This window comes from Pan paniscus, chromosome X (genome assembly GCF_029289425.2).
Source record: "Pan paniscus chromosome X, NHGRI_mPanPan1-v2.0_pri, whole genome shotgun sequence".
NCBI lineage: Eukaryota > Metazoa > Chordata > Mammalia > Primates > Hominidae > Pan > Pan paniscus.
Window position 1 is genome coordinate 2,840,106 of NC_073272.2, and position 22,507 is coordinate 2,862,612.

Below are 22,507 nucleotides of genomic sequence, written 5' to 3' on the forward strand. Positions count from 1 at the left end.
CTATTGCGGAAGAGGTGGGCATGTGAGATTGTAAGGGCTGATATTAAGAGAAAAGTAGCTCAGTTTCTCTAGGAATTAACCATTAATATCAAAGGCACACTAAAGCAAAACCAGTATCTAGGTTGCTGTGTCAGTTTAACAAGGCTTTCTTGGAGCATGAACTCACTCCTTCATGCAAAATGATAAAGGTTACAAGGTTTATAGAAATTATATTTTATAGTCAAGATGATTAAACTTTTATTATAAAATTTCAAAGACACAAATTTAATTTGCCGCATCCTGTTTTTAATTAGGGCTTATTGTTTGGGATATTAAGCCTCCTCTCTCAAAGAATAAAGATTTTCACCTTTTTTTTTTTTTTTTTTGAAATCTTTGAGTTACTGCTTTGGTTAAATGAATGACTTATTTTACAATGACCCATGACCCTATTTCGTGATATCAAGCATTTTAAACTTTTTATCTTTGACGAACTTTCCAAAGTCAAATTCTAACTTGATTCCTCATTAATTTTTTGATATGAGTCCTCTGAAGTCCAAAAGAGACATATTTGTCTTATTTGGTATAAAAATCATACAAGAAGCATCGTCAAATATAAAATGGTGTTTGACTTTCTTTGGGCTGTATTTATAGAAATGTTATTGATATGTGCTCCAAAATTATGGGAAACTCTTATAATTCTGAAATAACTTCTGTATGTTGTGAATTATAAATTTTATGTTAAATTGTTGTATGCTACAGAAGTAACCAAAATTTCCTTGTCAATGGTGGTTTTAATAATGGCCGTCCTGGCTGGGTGTGGTGGCTCACGCCTGTAATCCCAGCACTTTGGAGGCCAAGGCGGGTGGATCACGAGGTCAGGAGATCAAGACCAGCTTGGCCAAGATGGTGAGACCCCCATCTCTCCTAAAAATACAAAAATTAGCCGGGCGTGGTGGCACAGGCCTGTAATCCCAGCTACTCAGGAGGCTGAGCCAGAGAATCACTGAAACCCAGGAGGCAGAGGTTGCAGTGAGCTGAGATCATGCCATTGCACTCCAGCCTGGGCAACAAGAGTGAAACTCCATTTCAAAAAAAGAAAAAAATATACACCCCTGATTTGAAACAAGACTAGGATACACGGTAAAGAATGTTTATTCACTAAAGTTTTGACAGACTGAAGGCCATTATTTCAGATTGGAAATAGGAAACTTAAAAGAACTACATGGACATTGGGTCAAAGAACATGGGTTGAAATGTGCCTGGCAGTAGCCCAAAAGTAAATGCTCTTCGAGGTGCATGTGAAGGAACTGTAGGAGGGAAATGGGATAATTCACATCTCCGCCAATAAATAAATGTAGCCACACTAGCTTGGGGGATTTGAGGTGAGACATCGAAAATACTAAGTCATGGTGAGGGCTGGAAGACAAAAGAATGAATCACTTCATAGGAATGGCTGTGGGGAAGGGCTTGAAGGAGTCATCCTCTGACTTCCATGTGAACCATGAACATTAAACATGGAGAAATGAGGAGCGGCAGCAGATCGGTTTGGGATGCATCTTCAGGGGATGCTGAAACAACAACAGCATTTGGTTTGCTCTACACCCCTGTCACCCCTCGCCCGCAAGCCCAGGGAGTGGTCAGCAGTGGGGCTTTGTGACGTCGAAGCCACCCTAGGGGTGCCATTGGATGGGACACTGCCTGTATGATCAAACAAAGCTCAAGGGTGTGGCTTTGCCTTGTCACCAGGAGGGTATATATAGGGAGGGCAAGAGCTCCGGGCCACTGCGAAGATTCAAAAGCTACAAAGCTTTCCGCAGACATTGACAAACCAATGTATACAATGGGCCAACAATCCAGTGCTGGCGGGGTGAAGAGAAGCACCCCGTGTGAATCCAACGAGGTGAATGAGACGGTAAGATTGTTAGGTTTTGAAGCGAAGGCGAGGGTGAAAGAAAGACACACAGAGCAGGGGCGGCTCAAACAACAACACAGGAATATTGCAGACAATTGTGGAAGTGGTGGGCCCGCTTAATGCCAGAGCCCACCGCCGCTTACAGGCTGGGGTGCTTGTAGGTATGGGTGGGAGGGGCCTGGGCAGTATGGCTTGCTGCCCGGCAGGATATTGATAAGATGTTCTTAGCATCAGGTGGTTTGGCCCTTTTTCTGCTGGAATATCATTGTGGTGTTCCTTAAAACGTTGCCAAGCAAGATATGATAGGGATGTTTCTTTAGTTGGGCCTTCGTCCGCCTTGCGGACAGGTGGTTAGGCAGGATGTTTCTCACGGCCTGAACCCCCATGGGATGTTTCACTTTGACCAAGGTCTGCAAAATAGCAAAGAACTTACAGAATGGTGCAGTTTGGACTAACAGATGACCCTACCCACGCTCCTCTTCTTCTTCCCCATAGATCCCTACTCTGTGATTCAACCTTGTTCTTCTCTGGATCAAACCCCTTCCTCAACCTGCATTCCTTCTTGTCATGAAGCCCCCCGTGCTATCCAGTCTCTATCCTGTTCACCCAAAATAATGTCCTCCTGGCCTCTCCCTGTTTTCTTAACAGATGCCAGAGACGTCAAGGGGGGACTCACAGCCAGAACCCGCTCCTAAGAAATCAAAAGCATCGGACTCCTCGACCGTATTAGTGCTTTCCTACAGGAGAGAGGTTAGAAGACGTTACTCCGTCTCCGATGAATTGGTGAATGACCACTCCCGAGTGAACCGAATCAACCGCCTCCAAATAGACGAGGAAGAATTCACGCAGATTTCTGTGCAAACAGCTGCAAACCAGAAGGAAGATGCTGCCGTTAACCTTGGGCAATGAAAATAAAGTTTGAGAAGCTGATGGCTGTGCATATCTCTGCCTGTTTTCTGATGGTGGTGCGGGGGGGGAAGGGAAGGGAAGAGGTAGGCATTTGAGAAGGGAGGGATATGAGGTCCTGTAGGGTTGCTGGACAGACCCACAGGTGGACAGTAAGCCAGACATTGTAAATAAGGCCTGGGGGAGGACTGATTCCTAAAGAAAATTTCCTTCTTAAAATTTTATCTCACAGGAAGTGGAGATGTGTATATGTTCACGCAACTGTACCCGGCAGCACATAGTTCTGCTGAATGCACATATCGAAGGTATTCCCATCCCCTTTCCATCTGATATTTTCCTAGGTTAGAAATATATGCTTTATAAAGAGTAAACGTTCTGTAAAACACAAAGCACAATACAAAAGAAGATAGTAGATGTAGGAGTAAGTAAACGGCAGGAAAGCATTGCTTGTAATGAAATGATTGAAAAGCCAATTCTAAAACAAAATGTTCAATGCATCTTAAATATTTGTTACTGTTTTAATGACCTCAGCAGTCTTTAATCAAGATAAGTATGCTTTAGAAATGTGTTGATATCCGCAAAGTGTGAATATTCAAAATCGCCATGACTTGGGAAAAGGAAAGTAAAACACTCTTAAGTATGAGGAGCTTTTTTCCATGGAATGTGAACTGCAAGGTGGTGAGAAGGGTTAGGTGTGATGTGGTGAGATCATTTTTAGGAGAGTGTGTCTATTATCGGCTTCCTAACACTTCCATTTTGCATGATAATTTCCTGAAATTCGTCATTTAATTAAGGCTATAGATTTTGATTACAATGTGTCTTAAAATGTCAAACAGTATAATATTTATAGTGAAAAAGAAAACTGCTTGGCGGATACACATCGGTTAGCGGGAAAAGACACCACAGGGATTCACCATGGAGTCACCCGTGGATGGGGTTTTAGTTTCTGTCTTTGAATTGACCTTCACATAGTGTCTACGTCTTGAGAGTTCAGGGGATGTTGGAGAGATCATTAGGTAAAACAAGAAGGTCTTCTCAGGACACATGAGGGAGTTAAATAAAAATGCAGGAGCAATTACAATTTTAGTTATTTGTAACTGTGGTTTGCTAAGTCATAACACTGTCATGGATAACATGAAAAAATAAAATATACTAAATATCAATAGACAAAAACCAGTTTGCTTTTCTCCAACCAAATACCTAAATACCTAGCACTGATTTCCAGAACAAAATCCCCCACGTACCATCTTTGGAATAAAAGAATATTCTTTCAAGTTGTCGGACCACAAGGTAAAAACAAAAAATCCCAATGCTTTTTTTCTTACTCTTTGATATGTACAATTGAAGGTATTCCTCATTGCAAACTAATATTTCCATCCAGCACGTGACATTAAAGAATTTTTCATATTTAGGATAGTAATACGGGATCACATTCTTTAGCCTTAGGCATTGCAGAGGAAAAACAAACAAACAGAAACAAACCAAAACTAAGCTGAGAGAGGCGGAGCAAGAAAAGCAGAATAGAAGGCTGCACAGATCAGCCCCCTCGCAAGGACACAAATTTAGCAACTATCCACACAGTAGAAAACACCTCCATAAGAACCCAAAATCAGGGGAACTCTCATAGTACCTGGTTGTATCACTGAAAGAGGCACTGAAGAGTTAGAAGAAACAGTCTTAAATCGCTGACCCCACCCCTTCCCTATCCTAGGCAGTGGCAGTGTGGTGTAAAGAGCATCTCTGGAAGCTGGAAGAGCAAGAGCAGAGCAGTTGTGGGTCACTGAACTCAGTGCTGTCTCTTACAGGAGAAAGGAAAACCAGACCAAACGTAGCTGACTCCCATCTGGGAAGGGAGCATTGCAACCACCTCTAGCCAGAGGGAAATTACCCATCCCAGGAATCAGAACTTGAGTTTCTGCAAACCTTGCCACCAAGGGCTAAAAAACTGTTCCAGGTTTCTCAGACAACCTTAAAGGCAGTCTAGGCCACAAGACCTGTAACTCGTAGGTGAGTTCTAGCGTAGAATTGGGCCCAGAGGCAGTGGATTGTGGCGGGTATGTGGAGGGGTGCACATGACCTACTGAGATACCAGCTGGGGCAGCCAAGTGAGTGCTGGTGTCACCCCTGCCCTAGCCCCAGACTGCCCAGCTAGCGGCTCCATGAAAGACCCCCTCCTTCCACTTGAGGAGATGGAATAGTGAGGAGCGTTTTTTTTCTTGCATCTTGAATACCAGCTCAACTACAGCGGGACAGGGCACCGGTCGGGGTTGTGAAGCCCCTGTTCCAGGCACTAGCTCCTGGATAACATTTCTAGACACACCCTAGGCCAGAAAGAAACCTGCTGCCTTGAAAGAAATGAAAAGAGAACACCTATACACTGTTTATGGGAATGTAACTTAGTTCAGCCATTATAGAAAACAGTTTGGTGATTTCTGCAAGAACTTAGAATTACCATTCATCTCAGCCATCACATTACTGGATATATACCCAAAGGATATATATCATTCTACCGTTAAGACATATGCATGCGTATGTTCTTGACAGCACTATTCACAATAGCAAAGATATTGAATCAACCTAAAGGCCCATCAGCAGCAGACTGGATAAAGACATTGTGGTACATAAACAGCATGGAATACTATGCAGCCATAAAAAAACGAGATCATGTCTTTTGCAGCAACATGGATGGAGCTGGAGGCCATTACTCTAAGCGAACTCACGTGGGAACAGAAAATGGAATACCACCTTTTTCCATTTCTAAGCAAGAGCTAAACATCGGTACGCATGGACACAAAGAAGGGAGCAACAGACACCCGTGTCTACTTGGGGGTAAAGGATGGGGAGGAGGGTGAGGATTGAAAAGCTACCTGTCAGCTATTATGCTGATTACCTGGGTGATGAAATAATCTGTACACCAAACCCGTGTGACACACAATTTCCCTATATAACGAGCCTGCACGTGTACCCCTGAACCTAAAATAAAAGTTAACAAAAATTTAAAAATAAAATAATAAAAAATTAAGAAGTCTCACAGAGGTAGAGAGTAGAATGGTGGTGACTAGGGGCTCGGTGGTGGTGGCTGGAGAGACATTGCTCAAAGGATACCAAATTTCCGTTAGACTGAAGGAATAAGCTCCAGAGATATATTGTACAACACGGTGACTACGGGTGATCATAATATGTTGTATTATTGATAAATGCTAAGAGAGTAGATGTTAAGTGTTCTCAATACAAAATGATAACTTTGTGGGATGATGCATATGTTAATTAGCTATATTTATTCATTCTACAATGTATATACTTCAAACATTAGATACATGATAGATACATTCCATTTTATCTGTTCAGTTTAAAATAATAAAAATAAAGAAGAAAGACATGTCCAAGTGTTCTGCCTGGGAAGATGGGCCTGAGAGAGTCTTACATAGTTAATCATGTACTATGTTTTTCTGTGCAGGACAGCAGAGGGAGTGGGGCTACCTGAGAGCAGCACATAGTCAGTAAATGGCCTATAACAGCTCTACTTCCTTTCTTGAAGAATCAGAATGGTGAAAGAAACCAGTGTAATGTTTCTCATACCCCTAAGAAGGACACTAAAGTGTTTTAAAGAGAGTTGGATCTGAAGGTGCCCTGTGGTTGGGCTTGAGGGATGACATGAAAATGTTCTGCATGAATCAGCCATTTAGGGCCAGATGGGATGATACGCATCTCAGGAGATGTTCGATGGATACGACATTGGGAAATTCTGAGATTCTGAATTGACTAGGTGTGAGACTCATGCATATTAAGTGCAATTACATAAAATGGCATTGCATTTCTCATTCGGCCAAGCATTGTAACCAGGTATATTCATGTGCCAGCTATTTCAATAGAAAGTGCTAGCTCTCACAACCGTTTGCATTCCAATACAATTTTCTGAATGTAAGAGAAAGAGATATAGTTATAACCAAGGTGTTAATCAATGAGAATAGTTTGCATCTCATCTTCTCTATTCTGCAGAAAGGCCCTTGAAGAGCATATTGCATCATTTTCCTCATGGCCAAGAAAATCAAGAATCACTGATCTGGCCAGGTGCAGCGGCTCATGCCTGTAATCCCAGCACTTTGGGAGGCCGAGGCGGGCGGATCACCTGAGGTCAGGAGTTTGAGACGAGCCTGGCCAACATGGTGAAACCCTGTCTCTGCTAAAATACAAAAAAAAAATTAGCTGGTCGTGGTGGCGGGCGCCTGTAATCCCAGCTACTGGGGAGGCTGAGGCAGGAGAATTGCTTGAATCCAGGCAGTGGAGGTTGCAGTGAGCCGAGATCGTGCCACTGCACTCCGGCTTGGGTGACAGAGCCAGACTCTGTCTCAAAACAACAAAAACAAAAACAAGAAATCACCGATCCATTTGAAAGTCAGCAAATATTTTGTCATTGACTAAATGTAGACCCTAGAGAGTGATCCCCATACACCACACTACAACTTAAGACTGATTCTGTTTCTTAATCATCCTTTGGAGGTCATCACGTTTTTGAACTCTTGTAATAACAGGGGACTTGAACGCATTTCAGACAGCAAACCTCGTCCTGTGTTATCTTATGCTCTGGGAGGAATTAAAAGACAAGGAAGTAAGGAAGAAAGAAAGGAAGGAAGGGAGGGAGGAAGGAAGGGAGGGAGGGAAGGAGGGAGGGAGGGAGGGAGGAAAGGAGAAGAGGAGAGAAGAGAAGAGAGGAGACGATCTCTAAACCTAAATTGGTAGAAAGCTTCACAAGTCTGAATACTTAAAAAGTTAAATTAAGTAGCTAAAGATGTTTTTGAAAAGCATCTGAGCAAACAACAAAATGATTCTGAAAAATATTTGGTAATGTAATAATGACAATGGGTTATTTCTTCTATCCGTGATCTCCTACAATATATTTTAAGCCAGATCACGTTTTTCCTTTGATGAAAACTCCACAGAGTTTTCATCTTGATGAAAATAAAATCCAAATTCCTAATAAGGCCGTACATGATGTGGGCACCTATTACCTCTCTGACATTAATACTTATTCTTCTCATGAATCAATCACTCTGCTTCTATCACACTCCCCAATCTGTGACTCTTGTAACTCACCATGCATGTGATTCCTCTAACCTGCCATCCATATCAGGGTCTTTGCACACTTCTGCTGGAAGGTTCTTCTCTAAAATATCCACTATGTATCCTCATTTTCTTTTCTTTTCTTTTTCTTTCCTTCTTTCTTTTCTTTTCTTTTCTTTTCTTTTTTTTTTTTTTGAGATGGAGCCTTGCTTTGTCGCCTAGGCTGGAGTTCAGTGGTGCATTCTCGGCTCTCTGCAACCTCCGCCTCCTGGTTTCAAGCAATTCTCCTGCCTCAGCCTCCTGAGTAGCTGAGATTACAGGCGCCTGCTACCACGCCTGGCTAATGTTTGTATTTTTAGTACAGATGGGGTTTCATTGGTTGGCCAGGCTGGTCTTGAACTCCTGACCTCGTGATCCGCCTGCCTTCGCCTCCCAAAGTGCTGAGATTACAATCGTGAGCCACCACGCCCGGCCTGTGTATCCGAATTTTCTTAAGGTCACTAGTCAGAAGTCACTTTATTGGAAAGGCTATCCTCCATTTAATGGTGAAGACGTTAAATGGTACTTGTACTTCTTTCCCAAAAAATGACACTTTTATCAGTTATTTTACTACAGTACCTGGAACACGTAAACTTTCAAGAAATATTTGGTGAATGAATGCATGTTAATCTGAATTTAGTATTGCAGTCTTCATTACTAGAAAGCATTTACATGTTTTAACTGTCAGGGAGCAACGCTGGTAAGTGATTAATTCCCTATCAATAAAATGGATAGAGTACTATTCATGCTACATGTTCTCACAGTTGTGGCAAGGGTTATTAAATTGCCAACTGTAGTACTAAACTTATATTAATGTTGTACTCATTAGTATTACTCTTGTTATGTTCAGAGGAAATATGGAATAAAAGTAAGATCATGGGCCTGGTTCAAATCTGAAATTCTGCTACGTCCTAGTTGGGTGATCTAGGTCAAGTTTCTTAACTCCTCTGAGTCTTAGATTCTTCGTATGAAAAATGGAAAAAATGCTAGCACCTACTTCTCAGGATTGTTTTGAAAAACAAATTAATTAATATATTTAAGCTTTTAGCACAGAGCCTAGTACATACTGTGTGTGCAGTAATTACAAACTATTACTAGTGAGTATAATAGGATGTGAAAATTCATGACATCAAACAACTAGAACCGAGATTTATACACACACACACACACACACACACACACAGACATATGTATACACACACACACACACACACAGACATATGTATACACACACACACACACACACACATAATTGTTTTTGCAACAGAGTCTAGCTCTGTCGCCCAGGCTGGAGTGCAGTGGCGTGATCTCGGCTCACTGCAACCTCTGTCTCCCGGGTTCAAGCAATTCTTCTGCCTCAGCCTCCTGAGCAGCTGGGACTACAGGCGCGTGCCACCATGACTAGTTAATTTTTGTATTTTTAGTAGAGATGGGGTTTCACCATGTTGGCCAGGCTGGTCTCGAACTCCTGACCTCAGGCGATCTGCCCACCTCAGCCTCCCAAAGTGCTGGGATTACAGGCGTGAGCCACCGTGCCTGGCCTGCAGTAGGATTTTAGAGAGATGTGTTTGTGAGAGAGATTTGTGCCCAAAGGGTTTTATTTTAAATTTTTAAAATATTTATAAAATAGAGACAAGATCTTACTATGTGGCCCAGGCTGGTCTCGAACTGCTGAGCTCAAGTGATCCTCTCTCTTTGGCCTCCCACAGGCGTGACTCACCACAGCCGATCCACTCAAAGCATTTTAACTTAGGGAGGTGAGTGTTGACACAGACAAACCAATGCCATTGCAATATTTTCATGACTTAGATTTCCCGAGAGAAGGGGATATGCCCTACCACACAGGTTCACGGTGGGAAGCACCAGGGCTTGGCTTGGAAGCAGAGGCAGGAAGGAATGAGGAGCCCAAGCAACAGCCTTTATTATTAGGCTTTCCAAGGGAAAGGTCAGGCAGGGCAGGGTGAACAGCTTCACACTGGTAGTTTGAGTAATTACAGTAAGTTTGGAGCAACAGAGACTGCCTCTAGCTGTCTGGTACCCGGTGCTGGGTTGATTTAGGACAGAGAAAATATCAGCTTACTGTGTGAGAGTTAGATAAAGGAGGTGGATGCTTGCATAGGTAGGGTGTGTTCCTAAGTGAGTTGTTACTATTTGTATTAGTCCATTCTCACGTTGCTAATAAAGACATACTCAAGACTGGGTAATTTATACAGGAAAAAGTGGTTTAATGGACTCACAGTTCTGCATGGCTGGGGAGGCCTCACAATCATGGTGGAAGGCACATCTTACATGGTGGAAAGCAAGAGAGAATGAGAGCCAAGCGAAAAGGGAAATGCCTTATAAAACCATCAGATCTCGTGAGACTTATTCCTTACCATGGGAACAGTATGGCAGAAACTGCCCCCATATTCAATTATCTCCACTTGGCTCTGCCCTTGACATATGGGGATTATTACAACTCAAGGTGAGATTAGGGTGGGGACAGAGCCAAACCATATCGCTATTTTTAGGAATCAGCTAGTCCTGGGAGGAGCAGTCTTTCCCCAAGTCTATGAGGCCCCTCAAGCTGTCAAAATACTAGCCTGGCACAGTGGCTCACAGTTGTAATCTCAGCACTTTAGGAGGCCAAGGTAGGAGGATTATTTGAGCCCAGGAGTTTGATATCAGCCTGGGCAACATTGCAAGACCCTGTCCCTACAAAGAAAAAAAAAAGAATTAGCCAGGTATGGTGGCATACAACTGTAGTCCAGCTACTCAGGAGGCTGAGTGGGAAGTTTGAGGCTGCAGTTGGCAATGATCGTGCCACTGTACTCCAGCCTGGGCAACAAAGTGAGACACTGTCTCAAAAAAAAAAAAGTCAAAACATTATAGGATACAGAAAATTAAGACAACATGATTAATGTGTGTGTGTAAGTATGCATTAGCTTGTGTGAATGTATACATGAGAGAGAGAACAAGAGAGAAAGAGAGACTATGAATACCCACAGCTTAGGGATGACTGAAGTAATTATTCTAGCAACGAGGAGTAAATTCTTCAACGTGACCTGCCGGGTGGTTGCTTATCTCCACCTTCCTTCCTTTCTAACATCCTAGTGATTGTTTCTGTCCCACATTCGCGCTATGGAAGTCATGCAAACAAATATAAATTAACAAATAGTATCGTTTGCCTTAGACCTGTAAAGAAAGGTCTTTTGGAGTCATTGCATGAAATTCCAGAATTCTTACTTGGTTGGATTTAACTTTATTTGCAGGAGGAATTTTCTCTGATGGGATCAGTCACTTGTGGTGTGATGTATCTTCATTTTGATGTGGATAGTCCCACATAAAACAATTAAAAAAACAAAAATAAGTAAATAAAAATCTATGTTTTTAAGATTCTATATGAGTGCAGGACATGATCAATGATAAATAAAACAGCCCCGTAAACAGCACAAGCCTCCCGAATTTAACTATAGAGGATTATACAGTAGAATTTTTTGTTATTATTTTTTCTCATCATAATTTCAGAAGTTGGGAGCATGGGGCTGACACAGTGCTCAGTGCCACGGTCATGGGACCAGGGTTCTTTTTTTCCACTTGGCCACCTCTGACATGCTAGCTTTCATTCTTGTGCATCTCACCCCATGGTTGCAAAGTGGCTGCAGTTCCTCCAAGCATCACACCTGCACTCCATGCAGTAAGGAGGGAAAAAACCAAAGGCGGTAAAGAATCCAGTTAGATGATTTGATCCTATTTTAGTAGGAAAGCACAGCTTCTCTGCAAGACCCCACCAGTAGACTTCGGTATAATCCTCATTTACCAGAGGCTGGGGAATGCTTATGTTTCCTATCTAAAATTGATCTCTGCAGCCAGGCATGGTGGCACATGCCTGTAAATCCAGCTACTCGGGAGGCTGAGGTGGGAGAATCACTTGAACCCAGGAGGCAGAGGTTGCAGTGAGCTGAGATGTTGCCACTGCACTCCAGCCTGGGCGACAGAGTGAGACCCTGCCTCAAAATAAATAAATAAGTAAATAATAAAAAATGAAAAATAAAATTGATCTCTGAAAATAGATTTGGTAACGATTTCATATCAGAAGAAAGAAGAAAGGAAGGGAGGGAGGGAGGAAGGAAAGGAAGGAAGGAAAGGAAGGAAGGAAGGGGAAGGGAAGGGAAGGAAAGGAAGGAGGAAAGGAGGGAGTGAGGGAGGGAGAGAAGGAAGGAGGGAAAGAAAGAAAAGAAGAAAACAGAAATGGAAGGAAATGAAGGAAGGAAAGGAAGGAAGGAAGGAAGGGGAAGGGAAGGGAAGGAAAGGAAGGAGGAAAGGAGGGAGTGAGGGAGGGAGAGAAGGAAGGAGGGAAAGAAAGAAAAGAAGAAAACAGAAATGGAGGAAAAAAGGAAGGAAAGAAGAGAGTGAGAAAGAGGGAGGGAGGAAGGGAAGAGGAGGGAGGGAGAGACAGAAGAGGGAGGGAGAAAAGGATAAAGAATGATTAACTTTGCCAAATTACTTTTGTCAATTTCAGATGTGAAAGTGGCATTCAGCCTTGGATCATTTTTAATTTTGTTTGTACCTAATCAGATTGAGGTAGAATTTTAATTTGGTATTCCCAGAATTACCCTATTCCCATCTGGGTCATCATTATTATCTCCAAATATTCTCATGACAAGATTTCTAAAAATGTCTGCAAGTTTGCAGTGAAATTGTGCATTGTTCTTAGAGTTGAAGAAATGCTACTGTTGCTGTGTAATTCTGTGCAGAAGAGTATTATCAATCACTAGAAAAAGCTTTTGAGAAAAACATCTTTAACGAAAAGAGTCCTAAAAGCACCACAAAGACGGTATCATACATAATGCAACTTGTTTTTTAGGTGCAACTGTGTGGAAAGCTCATTATGTGACTCCTAAATTCTACCCTGAAGGAACAGGTGCCTGCTATGGGAGTGGAATATGTTCATGGTCGGGGGATGTAACCTACCACGACCCACCACTCCTCTTTGACATCTCAAGAGACCCTTCGGAAGCCCTTCCACTGAACCCTGACAACGAGCCATTATTGGACTCCGTGATCAAAAAGATGGAGGCAGCCATAAGAGAGCATCGTAGGACACTAACACCTGTCCCACAGCAGTTCTCTGTGTTCAACACAATTTGGAAACCATGGCTGCAGCCATGCTGTGGGACCTTCCCCTTCTGTGGGTGTGACAAGGGAGATGACATCCTTCCCATGGCTCCCTGAGACCATGGGGACCACGTGTTACCCACCACAAACTTACTGTTACAACGGTCATAGGAGCAGAGCTCACCTGACTCATTCATTCCATTTGGGATAAAAACTGATGGCCCAACCCATTGTTTTATCCTCAGAAATCAGTTCTTTCAAGAGCTCGGTGAAATTAAAGTGGGCCCATAGAACAGTGAACCTGGAGGGGAGCATTTGTTGTATAATTTTTTTCTGGTATATAATTGTGCCATTGCCCAAGGAAAAGAGCAAATCAAGGTGACTTCAGCAGATTCTTGTAGAGCTTTTGTTCCTAGAATTCATGGAAGCATCAGGTCCAATGTCATAAGTTAGAAACTTCTGCTTGCAGATTCTATACCCAGGCATGCTAGCTTTCTAATAAATCATGATAAGTACTTAATTTTTTCATGAAGCAGAGGGTCACATAAAACTTGAAGTAGTGCTATTATAGTCAGTTTGACTTCTTGATTTTCTCTCTTTCCTTCTTTTCTCTTCCTGTCCGATACACATCTGGTTATGAGAAAAAATGCTGGGCTGAAGTTCTTGACTTTGCTTCCTCGTAGCTATATCATCGTGGAAATGTCTCTGTGATTTGGTTTCTTCATGTGTAAAATAAGGAAAACCAGTGTCTACTTCACAGAGTAGCTATGAGGATTACATGCATTAATTAATGTGAAATCGCCTTGTGTAGAATAAGCAGTCAATAAATGTTATTATTACAAATGTTGTTGTAAGCATCATCAATTGCAGTTAATCATGATTCCTTAAACACAAAATAAGAAAAATGGCAAAGAGTCAACATTTAAGAAAAAATAAAGAAACATGGCTAAAACAATTATTTAATTGAAGAAAGACATTTGGCAATACACATAGGAAGCAATTCAAAGCAGGATAAACAAACATAAATCCAAAATTTGAAGCATTTGTGACTGCAGACTACAAAAGACAAAGAAAGGATCTACAGATGGATGCAGGGCAGGTGAGCCCCAAATTGGGGCTTAGCCTGGGAGGGTTCTTGGCTTCCCTCAGGAAATAATTCAAGAGTAAGCCAGTGGTGGAAGCAACAGCTTTATGGAGAAGGTAGTGTCACAGTTCTGTGACCGCTCCTGCAGAGAACAGGAGCTCAGGGCACTGCTGCAGTCATATTTATACCCACTTTTAATTGCATGCAGATTAATGGGCAGTTTATGCAGAAATTTCTAGGAAAAGGGTGGTAACTTCTGAGTGCTCAGGTCATTGCCATAGAAGAGGCCAGTAATGCCCAGATGCTGCCATGGCAACGGTAAACTGACATGGCATGCTGTTAGGCATGTCTTATGGAATGCTGCTTCCATGTTTTAGCTAGTCCTCAGTTTGGTCCTCTGTCTGCTTCTGCTTCTTCTTCTTACCATTCCTGGGCTCAAGCAATCCTCCTGCCTTGGCCTCCCAAAGTGCTGGGATTACAGGTGTGAGCCACCACATGTGGCCAACAATGAATGTTCTTTATTTTATTATACTTTATATTTTGAGATAGAGTCTCACTCTGTCAGCCAGGCTGGAGTGCAGTGGTGCGATCTCAGCTCACGGAAACCTCTGCCTCCTGGGTTCAAGTGATTCTCCTGCCTCAGCCTCCTGAGTAGCTGGGATTACAGGCACACACCACTACAACCAGCTAATTTTTGTATTTGTAGTAGAGACAGGATTTAACCATGTTGACGAGGCTGGTCTCGAACTCCTGACCTCAAGCCATCCACCTGAATCAGCCTCCCAAAATGCTGGGATTATAGGCGTGAGCCACCGTGCCAGCAACAATGAATGTTCTTAATATCACCAGCCTGTGCACTTAAACATGATTTAAAATGGTAAATTTTGTTATGTGTTATTTTACCGTAATTAATTTTTTATTTTTATTTTTTTGAGATGGAATTTCCCTCGGTCGCCCAGGCTGGAGTGCAGTGGGAGATCTTTTCTCAAAAACAAAACAAAACCCCCAAAAACGACCGAACAAACAAATGCAATAACAACATCTTTTGCAATTTTTGAAGTTTGAAGATTACTTATTTCACTCAGAGCTCCCTTGTATTACTTGTCTTTAATGCTGTTCTCAAATTTGTGTGTGTGTGTGTGTGTGTGTGTGTGTGTGTGTGTGTGTGGAGAGAGAGAGAGAGAGAGAGAGGGCAGCTAGCAGGTCCTACATCACCCCAAATCCATCATTTTCTCTTTATTCAATTCTGCAGTGGTGCGATCTCGGCTCACTGCAACCTCCGCCTCCTGGGTTCAAGCGATTCTCCTTCCTCAGCCTCCCCAGTAGCTGGGATTACAGGCGCCTGCCACCACACCCAGCTAATTTTTTGTATTTTTAAGTAGAGACAGGGTTTCTCTATGTTGGCCAGGCTGGTCTCGAACTCCTGACCTCAGGCGATCCACCCGCCTCGGCCTCCCAAAGTGCTGGGATTACAGTCGTGAGCCACCTCACCCGCCCCCATTCTGCTATTTCTTATCCCTCTTTACATTGCCGCCACACTGCAATGTAAATGAACCTTTGACCTAAATGAACCAATTAATTATGCCCCCACTTCACTAATGGGCCAGTAGAGGGCGCTAGACAAACATTTCTCAACTACTCGGTCAATGCGTTCAAGCATGCCACAGGTGTTCTTGCCAGAGACTTGTCATTGATGTTTTCTTGAGCCATTAGAAGGAAATGGCCATGAGGAAAAGACTCGGTTTGTTTTATGTTAATCCAGGGGATATGATGGTAGACAGGTACCAACCAGACATGTCCATTTCAGACAGTCAAAGTAGCCAATCTGTCCTCCACAATTCAGCATTTTTAGAGAAATAAAAAATGGTGCTGAAACATGCAGAGTCTAAAACTGAATGTCTGCTTTTCAAGTTCTTTCTAATTATTGGCTAGGGAAAAATCAGTGTCACTTAACTTCTCTGTAGTGCAATGTCTCAACTTTAAAATGACTACAATAGCAAATGCTTCATAGAGTTGCTGCAAAGATTACATAGATAAATATGCTAAAACACAAGAGGCTGGAACGAGCACTTTAAGATGACAGTAATTTTATTTTATTACAAGAAAGACTGAGGTTGAATTTTCTTAACCCAGAACTTAGATTAGGAAGAAGTGGTCATTAAAATATACCATGCATTATTACTTATTATGGTCACCATTCTGTGCAATAGATCACTAAGCTTATTGCTCCTGGGAGGGGATAGATTTATTAACTTGCCTGATGTAATCATTCCACATTGTGAACATATATCAAAGCATTCCATGGTACTCTCTCTATATATAATATTATATATAATGATATATATAAAATATTATATATGATGTTATATATAAAATACTATATAAAATATTATATAAAATATTATATATAATGTTATATAAAATATTATATATAATATATTATATATAATATATAAAATAATATATAATATATATAAAATTTATCAATTAAAAATAAAAATAAAATGCTGACAAAATAAGAGGTGTTAAATGAATGTATAAGAAACATGAGGTAGCTGAAGTAGGAGTCTTACTCAAACCATCTGCCCTGATCTGTCTATCATCCCATGCTGGGACATGAAAAGGCACATATTCAGAGGACTGGGGGAATTGAGAGAGAGTGAAGGACAGACAGAGTCTTCATCAGGGACGCTCCCACACGGGAAGCCTCCTACCATGAACCTTAAAGACATGAGTTCTGGAAGGTGTCTGAGAAGAGATTTTCTGCGGTTTTGCCAGAGAGCTGGCAACGAGGTGATGGGAGCAAACCCTTCCTTCATTATTATATTTTCCAAAACTCACAGCATTATTTTGGAGAATTGTTAAGGTAGTAGGAGGGAGATTTAAGAAATAGCCCCAGAGTGTCTTTGTGTTCACTGCCCTGCATGTTTGCCAGGAAGAACATATTCCTCAGGTATTAGTCTCGTGCTGCTGATAAAGACATACCCAAGACTGGGTAATTTATAAAGGAAAGAGGTTTAATGGACTCACAGTTCCACATCACTGGGGAGGCCTCACAATCATGGCAGGAGGCAAAAGGCACATCTCACATGGTGGCAGGCAAGAGAGAAAAAAGAGCCAAGTGAAACCTCTTATAAAACCATCAGATCTCATGAGGCTTACTCACTACCATGAGAACAGCGGAAACCACCCCCATGATTCAATTATCTTTCACTGGGTTCCTCCTGCAACACGTGGCAATTATGGGAGGTACCACTGAAGATGAGCTTTAGGTGGGGACACAGCCAAACCATATCACCTTAGGTATGGAGAGACTGAAGAAATGAATGTGCCATTTTTGATCTTTACAGAGGGTTTCAAATTTGCAAATGTTCAAAAATGTTATCCCTCAAAGACCTTTGAGGAAAAAGTTAGTTGATTGACTCCAGCAAAATGGAATGTCATCCAAGAAAGGTGAGAGTAGCCAAGCACAGTGGCTCATGCCTGTAACCACAGCATTTTGGGAGGCTGAGGTGGGAGGATCGCTTGGGTCCAGGAGTTCAAGACCAGCCTGGACAACATAGTGCAATCTTATCTTTACTAAAAATTCCTTTAAAATTGCTGAGTGTTTACTAAAAATTTGTTTAAAATTGCTGAGTGGCACATGCCTGTAGTCCCAGCTACTCAGAAGGCTGAGGTGGGAGGATCACTTGAGCCCAGGACATTGAAGCTGCAGTGAGCTATGACTACACTACTGCACTCCAGCCTGGGTGACAGAGCAAGACCCTGTCTCAAAATACTACTACTACTACTACTACTACTAATAATAATAAAAAGAAGAGAGTACACAGGAAGCAGTGCTGAATAAATAAATGTATAAAACAAAGTCTGAATGTGTTAGTGCACAGTTGTGAAAATAATCTGGAGTTAACATTTCACATGGGAGGTAATTGAAAGAGCAGAGAAGAAAGAGAGAATGAGCATATGTTCATGTTTTTGTTTCGTCTGGGAAGAAGACATAGGTAATGACTATCTTTATACTTGATAGAAAATATAAGCTTAAATACGTGTGCTGACAGGTGAAAGGTGGTTACCACCAGAAAACTAGAAAAGATGTGTACAAGTTTCAGAGCCTTAATGGGAAATGCGTGGATTGAAGAAAACCTGATTCATGCAATCAGAGGTGGGTGGGAAAGAATTACACCGAAGAAGCAGAAAATCTGATATATGTAAAAAAGGGAAAATAATATAAAGTGAAACTGCAGGACTCAATCCAAATATAACCATGATCATAATAAACATGGATGGATTAAAATTCCTTTAAAAAAGATAGGCTTTCTGAATGGGAAAATAAACATAAAATCCAGACATACAGTAGTGTAGGAGGCAGCTTAATTAAAAACAAAATGTTGAAAATAAATGGATGCATTTGATATGATTCTGTTCCACTATCCAATCTAAGTAATGATCAATTATTTTATAGATTGTTCTTCAGTTTTTTTGTTGTTGTTGTTGTTTTTTTTTGAGACAGAGTCTCCCTTTATCCCTCAGGCTGGAGTGCAGTGGCGCGATCTTGGCTCACTGCAACCTCTGCCTCCCAGGTTCAAGCAATTCTCATGCCTCAGCCTCCACAATTGCTGGGAGTAGAGGCACCTGCCACCACGCCCGGCTAGTTTTTGTATTTTTAGTAGAGACGGGGTTTCACCTTGTTGGCCAGGCTGGTCTAAACTCCTGACGTCAGGTGATCCGCCCGCCTCAGCCTCCCAAAGTGCTGGAATTACAGGCTTGAGCCACTGTGCCCAGCCTTCAGTTTGGTTTTGTCCAGTGTTTTCTCATGATTAGACTGAGGTTATGCATTTTTGGCAAAAAAATCATCAGAATTGATGTAAGTTTTCAGTGTGTCATGTTACGGAGTGCATGATGTCTGTATGTCCTGTCCTGGTGATGTTAAATTTCATCACCTGGATTAAGTGGTGTCTGTTGGAATTCTCCACTGTGAAATTATTATTTTTTCTGATCCAGGAAAGGTTAAGCAAGAGTCTGGCACCATTTGAAGTCTAATAAGAAACATTTACTACCTGATTTCTCTGAAGCCTGCTACCTGCGGGCTACATGTGCATAATAAAAACTTTGGTCTCCTCAACGCCTTATCCTCACCCAGACATTTCCTTTCTATTGATTACAGGTCTTTAATCAGAAAATCCTGGAATCCACCTACGACCTGGAAGTTCCTCACTTTGAATGGAATCCCACCTTTCTGGACTAAGCCAATGTACGTCTCACATGTGTCGATTGATGTCTCCTGTCCCCGTAAATTGTATAAAGCCAAGCTGTCACCCAACCACCTTGGGCACTTGTTCTCAGGACCTCCTTGGGGCTGTGTCGTGAGCCATTGGTTAAATGAATAACTCTTTTCAAATATTTTACAGAGTTTGACTCTTTTCATGGACATTAATTGGTGCCCTACACGTGGGGCCTCAGAAAAGACTCAGAATCCTTGACGAAGTTGCCCGAACCCGGAGCTAAGTTACCCGCAGGGCCATTGGAAGCCCTCCCTGGCTTTAGGTTTCTCCTCCAGTGGAACCGGTGAGTCCTCTGCAGCTCTGGACCTTCCATTTGGTGGATGGTCCTTGGTTCATTCTGAGCTGTTTTTCTACCTCCTTTTTATTTTTCTCCTAGGAAGTTGTTGTATAGGATCCTACTTTACGTTTGGTGGTGCATTCTAAATGGTCTTCTCCACTGCCCTTTCCCCCCCAAATTAATGTCGATTGGCCTGTGAGTACATTTGCGTGAGAGACTGAACTGCCACTTTTGTGGCGTAATTTTGAATTGCCAAATGAGAGGCTGACCTCCTCAGCTTGGAAAAGAAAGGGAGTTTTGCTCCTCCTAGCCAAAAACCACCCCTGGGTGGTAGGGGTTGAGTGGGAGTCTCTGGGGGATTGACTCCTGCCATGATGTGCAGTGACCCTACAGGGAACCGCACAACAAAATTAATTTTAAGAGGCTCATCCAGGAGACAGGTGTAAGAGCTGATCACTTGCTATGTTGAGCCCTGTCAGAGGTCTAGACCTCTGGAGAGAGAAACTCAGACACGTGAAAGGGTAGAAAGACTCAGTGGTGACACACAGTGTAGTCCCTCTCACAGCCAGCACACTTCAATCCACCCTACTAAAACCCAGGCCACAGTTTAGTTCCTCATTTTTAAATAAAAGTGGGAGACATAGCATGTAAGGATGAGGAAAGGCGGAGACAGCGACCCCCATTTGGGCACCCCTTTTGGTTCTCTGCTTCCTCTACTTGCAAGTATTTGTGTAAGTGGGAAAAGCTTGAGGGCATGCCAGGTCAAACAAGAAGCTTCCTGTTACATATTATGTCTGTGCTTGTTCACACTTTAAACTGCTGCACACATTACACCAGAGAAAATTCCAGCCCAAAGGTCAACCTGCAACCAATCAGTTCCTAAGTCCTCTATTTTGCTATTTTCTTTTCTGCCTACTTTAAATCTTCTGTTTACTTTTTGTTCTTTTCTTTTCTTTTTCTTTTTTTTTTTTTTTTTTTTTTTGAGACAGAGTCTTGCTCTGTCACCCAGGCTGGAGTGCAATGGCGCTATCTACTGCAGCCTCTGCCTTCCAGGTTCAAGCGATTCTCCTGCCTCAGCCTCCCCAGTAGCTGGGATTACAGACGTGCGCCACCACGTCTACGTAATTTTTGTATTTTTAGTGGAGACAGGCTCTCACCATGTTGACCAGGCTGGTCTCGAACTCCCGACCTCAAGTGATCCGCCGGCCTCGGCCTCCCAAAGTGCTGGGATTACAGGCGTGAACCACCATTCCTGGCCCTTCTGTTACTTTTCCACTGCTGTTGAGATAGAAGTCACTGTTGGGATCCAACCTTTTTGTTTGTATAAACTGGTGAGTTTGTGTTGATATCTCTTGCTAGAGTTCTGAAGTAAAAGCTATAGGATCTTTGTGTGAGTGTGCATGCGTGTTTAGATGTGTTTATGTACATGCACATATGTGTGCACATACATACATTTTTTACGTGCTTTAGCCCTGAAGTGTCCAATTGGCTTCAAGTCAAAGAGTACTCATAAATTAAATAATAAGCCAAAACGCTTTTCAAGTTCACGTGACTTACATAAATCTTTAATAAATAAGCTGGCTTTAAAATTATTGGTACGATAGTATTAGAAATATCTTAAAAATTGTCAGCATACATGTTTGTTTGCATTTACTGATCAAGCAGTTTCATATTTACCTCTGACAGATATTATCAGGTGTCAAAATTTGCCATAAGGCTTACAAAACTATAAACCCAGCAACCCAGCATGAAACACAATAATCTTTGTTTCTGTACTTTTTGAGAAATAAGACGTTTAATGTTATTAGTGTAGTAAAAAGAGCTAAATCCCAAGTTATCAGTAAAATATCTATATATTTAAAATTTTTGCTTAGGCAAACACAGAAAATTCATAGACTATAAAAATGGTTAACAGGGAAATAACTTTAAATGATGACTATGAGAGTTTTCACAGATAATCTAGGTAAAAGATTTTATAAAATTAATTAGGTAAATGTAATGAAACAAATGCCTGTAAATAAATATAATTTAGAATCTAAAGTTAAATAATAGATATTCACTAAATGTCTGGGCCATTTTCAATTTAAATAAATTGTATTATAGAAAAACTTTTCTAAAAAATATGTTCTTATTCAAAGCTAAGTTATTTTCATCTAATTCCATGTTTATTTATTTATATTTTTTGAGATGGAGCCTCGCTCTGTCTCCCAGGCTGGAGTGCAATGGTGCAGTCTCAGCTCACTGCAACCTCTGCCTCCCAGGTTCAAGCGATTCTCCTGCCTCAGCCTCCCTTGTAGCTGGGATTACAGGTGCCCACCACCATGCCTGGCTAATTTTTGTAATTTTAGTAGAGATAGGGGTCTTGCCATGTTGGCCAGGCTGGTCTCGAACTCCTAACCTCAGCTGATCCACCCACCTAAGCCTCCCAAAGTGCTGGGATAACAGGTGCAAGCCACCGCACCCGGCCAGATTCTAGGTTTATTTAAGGGTTATTTATGAAATATGGTAAAAGGAACCAAGAAACAAGAGATGTAAAGAAAGTTAGGCTGCGTGCATTGGGTCACACCTGTAATCCCAGCACTTTGGGAGGCTGAGGCAGGCGGATCATGAGGTCAGGAGTTTGAGACCAGCCTGACCAACACAGTGAAACCCCGCCTCTACTAAAAATATAAAAATTAGTCAGTCATGGTGGCACGTGCCTGTAATCCCAGCTACTCAGGAGGCTGAGGTAGGAGAATTGCTTGCACCCGGGAGGCAGAGGTTGCAGTGAGCCAAGATCGTGCCACTGCACTCCAGGCTGGGTGACAGAGCGAGACTACTCCATCTCAAAAAAAAAAGAAGAAGAAAGTTACAAGGAGGTATTTTTGGTA

General features: G+C 42.0%; 1 protein-coding gene across 1 annotated transcript; it reads left to right on the forward strand.

Annotated features, from left to right (window-relative positions):
• Positions 1 to 1,819: 1,819 nt before the first annotated feature.
• Positions 1,820 to 2,800, forward strand: LOC117978100 (sperm protein associated with the nucleus on the X chromosome C-like). The gene is made up of 2 exons (XM_034950996.2): positions 1,820 to 1,891; positions 2,540 to 2,800. The coding sequence occupies exons 1-2, from the start codon at positions 1,820 to 1,822 to the stop codon at positions 2,798 to 2,800; spliced, it is 333 nt and encodes a 110-aa protein (XP_034806887.2).
• Positions 2,801 to 22,507: the final 19,707 nt, after the last annotated feature.

Excerpts from the sequence above, each read along its gene's own strand:
- LOC117978100 (XM_034950996.2), top strand. The coding sequence starts at position 1,820 with ATGGGCCAACAATCCAGTGCTGGCGGGGTGAAGAGAAGCACCCCGTGT. Across the intron at positions 1,892-2,539 it reads CCAACGAGGTGAATGAGACG|ATGCCAGAGACGTCAAGGGG; the intron begins GTAAGATTGTTA and ends TTTTCTTAACAG.